This window comes from Acanthisitta chloris, unplaced genomic scaffold (genome assembly GCF_000695815.1).
Source record: "Acanthisitta chloris isolate BGI_N310 unplaced genomic scaffold, ASM69581v1 scaffold6181, whole genome shotgun sequence".
NCBI lineage: Eukaryota > Metazoa > Chordata > Aves > Passeriformes > Acanthisittidae > Acanthisitta > Acanthisitta chloris.
The window spans coordinates 129,879-140,190 of record NW_008657564.1 but is presented as its reverse complement, the minus strand read 5'-3'; the positions used below and the strand labels follow the sequence as shown (position 1 = coordinate 140,190).

At 45.4% G+C, this 10,312-nt stretch overlaps 1 protein-coding gene across 1 annotated transcript in view; it reads right to left on the bottom strand.

Annotated features, from left to right (window-relative positions):
- Positions 1-2,990: 2,990 nt before the first annotated feature.
- The window catches only part of CHRNA4 (cholinergic receptor, nicotinic, alpha 4 (neuronal)), a 20,861-nt gene continuing 13,539 nt past the window's right edge, over positions 2,991-10,312 (bottom strand). Inside the window, exons 5-6 of the mRNA XM_009084761.1 lie at positions 8,573-9,950; positions 2,991-3,567 (exon numbers count right to left, since the gene is read on the bottom strand). Of these exons, the coding sequence (XP_009083009.1) occupies positions 3,442-3,567; positions 8,573-9,950 (1,504 nt within the window). The 3' untranslated portion in view covers positions 2,991-3,441. The remainder of the gene's footprint in view (positions 3,568-8,572; positions 9,951-10,312) is intronic.

The following is a 10,312-nucleotide window of genomic DNA, read 5'->3' as shown; positions in this document are numbered from 1 at the left end:
GGTAGGTGTGGAGATGGGAATGTTAAACAGTGCCTGGTGAGTTAGGATGTTGCTGGGGGAGAAGACATGTAACTGATTGTTGTGCTTTAGGTTAACCAGTTAGTGCACACCTAAAGTATAGAATAAGCCAATCAGCAGAGAACACGCTAAGCCAAGAAATCTCTAAGTACGTGTGGATAACTACAATAGGTTGACATCCTGCTTGCATCAAGCTGTGTCCTGGCTCTCCATCACGACACTAGTGGAGCATGTGAAGAAATGTAGTTAACACTGTATGAAAAATGTGATGTTAGCAAAGCAGAGGATGCCAGAGACCTGCCTTACCCCAGCTTCTCCCCTAACACTAGTAACTCCTTTGTAACTGGCTTCAGATGTCACTTCTCACTTTGTCCTGCCAAACCCTGTGGTCCTGCAGTGGCGCTGACTCTTCAGGGACACAACCATGTCCTTAGCATGCCTAATCACACCTGATACTTTAGATGTGCTAATGGAGCTCTTTCTTCCTCCTGCATGGCAGGGCCATTCTGCCACGGATTTCAAGTTCTGCTCTGTTGCAGTCATAGTGCCGCACTCCCCTTGAGGCACTGAGCTTCACACTGTGTGCACTGGGAAGAACTTTTAGCAGAAAAGGTGAAGATTTCAGATTGGCCCTTTACTGTGAACAAAGTCCAGCTTATGCCTGTCCCTACTGAATTTCCCAAGATACCACCTTAAACATTTGGCTCTTAATGTGTCCTCGAATCTCAATCAGTTCTCCTGATGCCCCCAAATAAATTCCCTTCTGCTCTCAGGGGCCCAACAGCAGCTCTTGCTGTACAGCCACTGTCACCTCTGTTGGTCCCCACCATGGATTGACTTTGGCCATGGCTCTGCTGCTGCCGAAGCCCATGTTTACTGGAAGATGTGAGCAGAGACTTGAGCTGCTGCTGACTCCATCCTAGCTTGGAAATTGTATGTGGTTTTATTGCTAAAAATGTGCATGCATAGCCAGGCCTTCCACCTGCTCAGTTGCTAGCAATTCTCATGGGTTCTGGAGAAGGAGGAGGAGGCAGTGGGAGCTCTGAACAGTTGTGGTGGGCATTGCTGTGATATGATGCCCCTGACCCAGCAATTCCTGGGGTCAGAAATCTTCTACCTTCATGATTATTGGTGCAGTCAACATGTGAAAAGGTGCTGGAGAGGGTTCAGGCTGCCCCCCAGGAGCCCAGAGTGCCCATCAGCCCTGCCATCCCCTCTGCTTCTCAGCTCTGCACACAGACTGCAGCTGTGCTAGTACATTTATGCACTAGACCTTGAAGATGTTTGACTGTTTGTTTTCCTTTCATTGCCATAAGCAAACTCACTGACTGTGAAAAGGGATAATTTAGCATCTCCAAAGACTGAGTTTGTCTTTATTCTGAAAACAAGCAACGAGGAGCAGCAGCTCAGGCTCCCTCATCCTCCCTCCTCGCTCTGTGCCAGCACAGCTCTTCGTGGAACTGGCCCAAACCACAGCTACTCTGGGTTTTTTTTTTGTGAGCCAAACAGATTTTGAGCACTTGGCTGAGGCTGTGACACGGAGGTCAGTTGTAGCTTCTTAGAGGAAGCCACATAGGCTGAAGACCGCATTGATTTTTAGCCTGTGCTGTTCAGACTGAGTGCAGCAACTTGTATTTCAAACAAGTCTCTAAACCATATTGTTTCAGTTCCAGCATTGCTGTCACAAGCCTGAGCAGCTCTCTGCTGTGCACTGAGCCATGTGGCATGAGCAAGCCTTGTGTGCCAGGCTACCACACAGGGCTGACATGTCGCACCTGGCTCTGGTTTCACCTGACTCTGGTTACTACCAGGACCCTCTGTGCTGGGCTCCAGGCACCTGCCTGCCTCTCCTGGTGGGCATTCCCCAAATTCAGAGTTAGCCAGAGGTGCCCAGCAGTAAACTTCACAGTGACCAGGCAGTCTCATGTGTGCTTACCCTGGCTGTGGGGTGGGAAGGAGGTGCTGGGTGAAGCCCAGACCCTGCAGCTGCCAGTGTTGCTCTCAGAACAGATCCTGGGAGAAGCTGCTTTTTAGACTATATCTGCCTTTCCTTGCACACTGTGGTAAAATGTTCAGAAGTCCTTCTGCCTCTGAGACCTGTGAAGTAAGCAAGTAGACACTGGGCTGTCTGCTGCCTTGCTGTTCCCAGCAGTGGGATGGGAATGCTGGGTGTGGAAGCAGCAAACTGAGCTGATGGGTTTATGATCTGTTCCAGTGTGGTCAGTATGCTGCAGTCTCAAATGCATACAGAGAACAGGCAGAAAACAGGTGAAGCCCACACATGATTTATGTGTGCCAGCCTTCCACCCACACCTCTGGCTCAGCTGTGCCTTTGAGTAGCAATGTTTCCCTGCAGTAGGACAGGGCTCTGGAATCCCCTCTCCCTCTGGCTGGTGGTGCCTGTGCCTGCCTTCTTGTTGCATATCCCAGAGGAAGTATGAGATGTGCAAAAAGGTTGGCTTAGCTTGGATAGAGCTGGGAAGAGCACAGCTGCTGAGACAACTGGCCACATTTAAGGTGTGCAGTGTCATCCTGAATTCCCAAGCCTGACTGTGTGTCCTGTTCAGGCTTCCCCATAGAATGGCAGATTTCCTTATTATGCTAACATCATTCTGGACTTCTGTTGTGTCCCCATGTCTGAGTACCTTCCCCACCTATGCCAATTGTTTTACAGCTCAGCGTGACCCTCTGCTATTTTGCAGGAGCCATAACTCAGATCCAGGATATTTCCTCTGAAAGTACACGAAGTACTACCAACACAGTCCCAATCTTAACCCCATATCCTCCCTCCGTTTGCATGATCCTCTCTCTGATCCCCACAGCTTCTGAAAGGCATTGGCCAAAGTAAAATCTGTCAGTATAAAAACTGCATCTGCTCTGCTAATGACCACTGTTGGTCCCAATCAATTCTTTCAGTCTTTCCAGTCTGTCTGTCTTTACGTGCTGACTACAGACCACATCCTGCACAGGTATCCCAAATCTGGAACTTTATTTATAAAATGACTCATACAGGGACACACAGTCCTGAACCACTTTAGATTGACAGGGCAAAATCACTAGGCAGGGCACACCGAGACCTCTGAGGATGACTGGAGCTAATTGCCAGCTAATTGCTTGTGGATGCAAAGCCCCTTTAAGTGCTGCTTTAGGGACAAGCTCATGTTCTTACATTGCTGAGTATGCCAATGATATGCTATGTACAGACTTCAATAAGAACTTTTCCTCTAAATTAGATGGAGGAGATGAAAATGGCTTGGCAAAACGATGTGACCTCGGAGACTATTCCCCGAGAGCTCTGGAGCAATTCAAGTGTGGACACTCAGTGAATTATTCAAGGGACTGTCTCCATTTCTCTGTTCCTCTCCTTCAGGTGAACTAAAATCCATAAAGTGGGATAATACTTTCTTCCTTCTGGCACTATATTTAGATCATTCCTGCCAGCCACGGTGGGAGAAAGAGACCAACAGTTCCCAGCAAACACACAATGATGAACATCCAGAGGAAGATCCTGTCAATGACCATTGCAACATACTTCCAGTCTTCCTTCACCTGGGAACACAGAGGTGAATGGCCAATTATTAACATTTATTTGAGGTTAAAATTATGAAAACTATTTGTGAGTTATTAAAAAATAGGATATTTTCATTAAATTCTAGAGATAGGAGGGGAAGATCTCACTTACATTTAGCGGCCCTGTAGAGATGGCAAAGTTCAATCCTATCAATCCCCAATGTGAGAGACATTCCCAGACTGTGTGTGTCCGTGTGCAATCACAAACCCAGTTCACAGATCCCCAGGGATGACATACACCCATGGATAATTAAGCTCATTTACACACTATCCCATTTTCCATGAGCAACAGCTGTAATTAGGTGTGCAAATGAGGCTGTGGTTTGAGTTGGGGGGAAGAAATAACTCCTTTCCTCCATGCTCATAAACAGATTTGCTTACAGATTAATGAATCCAAACCCTTTCTGCAAAGGGATTTACAGCTTTGGGTGAGTAAACAGTGAAAATGAACCATCAAATAAAAGCAGTGGTCTACCTCATCCTCCTTTTCCCCCATTTTTGTCTTACTGTGGGAGGATTCTCCCAGTGGTCTACCTCATCCTCCTTTTCCCTCATTTTTGCCTTACTGTGGGAGGATTCTCTAGCAATTCCTTTCTGGGGAGGTCAAATACCATCAGGCAGAAATTGTAAATGCCTGTTTCATTAAGAAACCACATACATATGAAAACCTCTCATTGCTGCTATTAATTTCTTTGCCAGGAAAAGGACTGATCAGATGGCAAAGTTTTATTTGATATGACTGTACCCATTATAATTTCCTACAATTTTCCACTTGGTGATTAATAGACCCAAGGGCTGAAGTCTGGCATGCTGCTGTGCTCTTTAGGGAAAACATCTCAGCAGGAGCTCACTCAAGCCTCTTCAGTGGCTGTGAGTGCAGCAAGTCAGGAGTGTTGTGAAAGGAGAAGGAGACAGCAATGCCAAGGCTGTCAAAAATTCATAAAGGAAGCAATCCAAATATCAGTGAAATGCATTTGGGGCAGATGAGGTTTCCACAGGTATAGTGGCAATTACTGAGCTCCTTGGCTCAGTAAGCAGCTTTGTGAGCTGGGAAACGAGGCATGCACTGGAGACCATATCACATTTTCTCTGAACAAAGCATTTTCAATTTCAGGGATACCTGAACATTGTCAAAAGCGTAAGAATCGGTTGAATATTTTCACGCAATGGACAGATTTATTCCCTTTAAAACCAGCATCAAGTTAAGTAAGCCTTGACTACTGAATAGGCAGAGGAAACAAACACAGGTTTATCCTACATCTTCTCAACTTCTTGGGGAAAATCGTGGTATTTTGTGATTGTACAGCCCTTAACATAACCATCTGTAACTAGGGTAAGTAAAAGAAATAGTGATCCTAGAAACCAAGATGAATTCTCTCATCCCAAGGGTAAGAGCTCCCTTTTGCTGTACCTATTTTCTGATCTATTCATCATTTGCTGAGAGCTGGAGTGAGTTGCTGATGCTTAAAATTCCTTATGAGAAGGGCAACTAAGCAAACTCTAGATGATTGTATTTATGGGATTAGTGTCACATCATGTAACTAATGTGTAAAGAAAAATCTGAAATTTACCTTGTGATACCCTGTGATACCCTGTGATTACCCTGGGAAAGCTGAATTGGGTAAATATGTCCCATTCTGGCAAAATGAGCTGTTCTGGATATTCATGCTCGTAAAAGTGTTAGGTCACATGAAGAAGATAAACTAGATGAGTTTCTCTCTGAGAAAAGAAGGAGGAAATGAGGGAAGAGGAACAACTTGAAAATTGAAGAGAAATTTGCTTTCAAATATAATGGTGTGTGCAAAAATACTCAGCCCATCTTGAAAATGAGGGCTGGGAGTGCACCAGATGTTTGTAAAATCAATATCCAGCTTCAGACTGAGAGCACAGAGGGTGAAATTGGAAATTATGGAGAGATAATGAAAAAAAAAAAGAGGAAAAGAAAATTATCTGGATTTTTTTTTTGTTTTGTGTCCTGCCATCACTGTAGCATTTCCCTGTGCCCCAGCACCTCACGTGGAGTATGATCCGCCGACGTCTCCCTGACTGCTATGCAGCTGTCAACATCTGCCACCACAACTCCTGAGCTGTATTTTGATTAGTTTTTAAGAAGCTCATTCAAAACTATTTTTGGGAAAGGATCAGGGGCAGGAACCAGCTGACTCCCCCACACTCAAATTCCTGAAAAGTGAGGGAATCTGCAGCTCTTCTCTGGTCCAGCTCCTCATGGGGCTGAGCCCCAGGATTTGAGTGGAGGGTTGAGATGCCTTGGTGACACCTGACCCCAGGACCCAGAGTCTGCAACACAGATTAGAACAGTCCCAGGTGGTTTTATTGTACTTTGTTTAAAATAAACCAGTGAGATTATCCTGTGTTCCCTGCCCCTCAGATTTATTCTTTCCCATTTTATTTTTAAGCTGTCTTCAAAGTCTTCATATTAGAGCATCCCAGAGATGCACACAGCCATGGACAGCAAAGCTTCCCAGATGGTGCTGTTGGTGTCTGGTTATTTTGGCTTGTGTGTGACATGCAACTTGTTTTGCTTTTCAGTCTGTAATTAATTTCTAATGGCATTTCCATCATATGCTGAGACAATTCCATCTTGTGTTTTCCCCAGTGTCCCATTGTGCCTGTATTGTTTGCAGATTTCTTTTTGTAGCAAACAACTGCCTCTTGCACTTCCCATTTTCTCTTCGATGAAGCACTTAATTAAATGAGCTGTTTACTTTTAATTTAGAAGCACTGCCCCTGTGGCAGTGGAGCTTTAGAGAAAAAATAAAGAAGACAGGACTTCAAAAGCAGCTCTGGTCTTATTCTGGGAAGGTGCATGTCTCTGGAAATATTGCCCATGAGACAGTGAGCACTGTCTCAGGAGGTGCATCAGAGGTGACTGCTGACAGATTCATTGAAGACTTCCATGTAGAAATGCCACAATTTGATTTTTAAGATGAAAGCAAATTTCTGAGTACTGTTTTTTTTCCCCCCAATAAATTCTCAGTTTATTAGATCAGTTCTGCTCCTCATAGTACATGTCAATTTCAGAAGATCATTTTTCCTTCTTTTCATTTCCATCTGGAGAAAGAAATGTGCTTTCCCACTTGATATTACTCGGATCCAGAAAAAAAAAGATGGTATAGCCTCAGACAGGGGTTAGCATTATTCCCACAAATCTGAAAACCCAAGCTCTGCCTAATGTGCCAATTACAACTACTGTAAAAAAGCACAAAACTGCAGACAGGTCTGGGGGCTCCTCCTGGGGAGCCTGGAGCACTGGTGGTCCTGGGGATCACCCTTCACTGCTCATTGCTGGATGTTTTCCTGGTGCCTTTTCTCGCAGGCAGGAGGTCTGGTCAGAGATCAGGGAGACAAAAGTGCTCCTTTTCTCCTGCTTTTGATGTTTAGTGCTGTAAATAGCTTTCTCCTCAGGATAATTGCTGTATTTCAAGAGGGAAGAGTAGCAGAAGGTAAAAGAAGAAAATTCATGGCTTCTGAAGACTGCTTTCATTTTAGAGAATTAAAAGGAAGGAAGTCAAGATATTAATTGACTCAGTTCTTGATGATACCAACCAGCTCAGCAGAGAGATAATCAGTTGAAATTGGAAGTATTATTGGTGTAATATTCTTTCATTTGCACCATGGGGAAAAAAGCAAGTTAAACTCAACTGACATCCATGGGTTTACTTGCGATTATTGCCAGAGGGAGGGAGCAGAATTTAATTCCCACACTCCTAATGTGCTTGTGAAGTGCTTTAGCCTGGCAAGGAGTTTTGGGCTGTCAACTAATGAATATGAGAATTCACAGCTCATCTCTGCCACAAATTTGTTCTGTGACCTTGAACAGGTCACCTCATCTCTGTATTTTGGCTGTCACTCCTCAGTATGAGGACTAAACAGTTACTTTCTCAAGGGGATGCTGTGAAGTGAGACACATTAAAGAACAGAGGCCTTAAACTATGGTACCAAAGCATATAGAAATGGACAGTAGTATTTAATCTTTGTTGCTGCTGCTAAGTGCTCAGTGCTGTGAAAAATGCAAATAAAAGACACTCTTCATGCCCAGGAAGTCTTGCATAAAAGCACTATGACTTGCACTGACTAAAGCTTGAGAAATTTAAACTGTAGGCACAGCTAGAAAGTACCTTTTGCTGATGGATCGGTTGAAGAAAAGCTAGATAAGACTTTTTTTAATAAGATGACTAACTTCAGGTTATCTTGTGCCTTCCTTGTTTATGGCCATAATTACTAGCACACTGTATCCATAGTATTGCAGGAAAGAGCTACTGGAGGTGTGAAAGGAAGTGGCATTTGTTATGTGCATCACTATCTCCATAAAAAGAAATTTTTTCAGCCTCTACTTCCCTTCTCTATTTGTAGCCATATTTATCCCTGCAGAGTGAGCATGAAATTTGTCTGTCCACCCACCTCCCTGCACAGAGCCAACTGCTCCAGTGGAAGTCCACTAATGAGGAATCACATCACAGTGTGTTAGCAGAGCTAAACAGATCCTGCAATATCCCCACACTACTATGAGCTTCCCACATCCACAACCTATTTGGGGAATTTGTGTTCCTAGACTCTGTAGTCAGAGTCAATGCTTAATAAAAAACAGAGTGTGAATTCCCTGTCTGAATACGTCTCTGTTCCCACTAGATGACTACTTTTTGGGTGTCTTTCACAATCTCAACTGCTTCCTTTCTACCTGACAACAACTTTACTCCTGTTTTCTGCTGGAGAATCCATTGCTCTAAAGCAGTCCTGAGCATGGTCTGGTTGTGCTACCCCCTTGGCCCTCATGCCTGCCAAGCCCCAAGTACATCTTGCACTGTTCCTACAGTGGCCAATGAGCCCAAAAGTCACAATATCAGGGAAGGCTGAGCCTGCATCAGCCTGTATAGGCTCTGCTAGCCTCAAGGTTTAGTGGGGCTTACTTAGCAGATAATTTTTGACCTGCTGAAGGAATGCAGGGCAAGTCGGCTCTACTTACTGAGAAATCAGCATCCTCTGCTCGCAGGTGATCTGCAACGTAGTGAACCCCTTCCACTGCCAGCTTCAGGGCTGGGGACATCAACACGAGGTGGTGTTCTTTGGCGCAGCGAATCTTGCCCCCCTGGGCTGGTGTGCCAACTGCCTCATTCTTTTTGCATTTACACTTGCACTGAGGGGGCTTGTGCTGGGGCTCTTCGTTTAGGTGGCACCTCTGAGATGCTGGAGAGCCAGTGGATTGGCCATTGGTCTGGGAGGAGTCCTCTTGCAGGTAGCAATACTGGATGCTTCGGGACCTGCAGCGAATACTCGACTCCTCTGGCTTATTGGGGCTGTACATCTGCTGAACACTTAGTGATCTGCCTTTCAAGACAGAGGTGGTCTGGGTGTCACTCAGGGGGTGGCATGAGGGTTGCGGAGAGGAGCAGGTCACCTGTACGGGCTCTGGGTGCAGCACAGAGTACTGCCCTGAAGGGGATTTGCAGATAGGCTGAGGCTTGGCTGGCTCCTCGAGGTGGGCACAGAAGGAAGATGTAGGTGATGGCTCATTACTCTGGGGGCTGGGGGAAGATGAGGTAGTGAAGTTGGGTTCCACGTCAATCTCGGACCAAAGCCTTGGTGTGTTGGTTATTTTGTGCATGGATTCAATGAGCTTCTTGCAATTGTCTTTCACTGTGGAGGGACGTTTCATGAACAGGATACGTGGGACTATGTCCAGGAAGACCCTCCTCACCCAGTCAGGCATTGTGTGGGTACGTGGGGAACGATGGTGCACGTTGAGCACAAAGACAGTGATGATGATGGACAGGGTAACAAATATCATGGTGAAGAGAAGATACTCCCCAATCAGAGGGATTACCAAGGAGGTAGATGGGATGATCTCTGTGATGAGCAACAGGAACACAGTGAGGGACAGCAGCACGGAGATGCACAGGGTTATCTTCTCTCCACACTCAGAGGGCAGGTAGAAGACCAGGACAGTCAGGCAGGAGATCAGCAGGCAAGGGATGATCAGATTGATTGTGTAGAACAGTGGCAGCCTCCGGATGATGAAGGAGTAGGTTATATCAGGGTAGATTTCTGTGCAGCATTCATATTTCTTGCTGTTGTAATTGCCCACAGCATTGATGATGACCCATTCCCCACTCTCCCAGTAATCCAGCTGGTCCACATGACTGTGCATGCTCACCAAGTCTATCTTGGCTTTGTCATAGGTCCAGGAGCCAAACTTCATTTTGCAGTTTTGCTGGTCAAAGGGGAAGAAGGTAACATCGATGCTGCAGGAGCTTTTATATATAGCAGGTGGCATCCATTTAATTCTCCCATCATAGAAGAGGTGAGCCTTGGTCAGGTGGGTGACTGCAAAGTCACCATCAGCACTGGGGAGAGATGGGAGATAAAAGTAGACTGAGACTTCTCTAGACATGTCAAATCTGTTAAAGAAATAGGATATTTAGTGCCTGTCTTCCAAAAATGCACCCGGGGCACCTGAGAGATGCAAGAGCCACATCAGGTGCAAACACTGAATCCATCTGCTCTATCCAGTGGGGTTTGAACTCTGTTGGCTTATAGGAGCTGTGGATTTACATGCAAATGTCAGCCTTTACCTCCTCAGTTCCTTGAGGAGATTGTACACAAATTTTCATCAAAAGTGTCCCATAAGTACCCTGGAATGGGTTGAATTTGCTTTAGAGAGGTGTGAAGAAGCACTATCAGCTAGTGTAGCTTTGGTTTCTGCAGA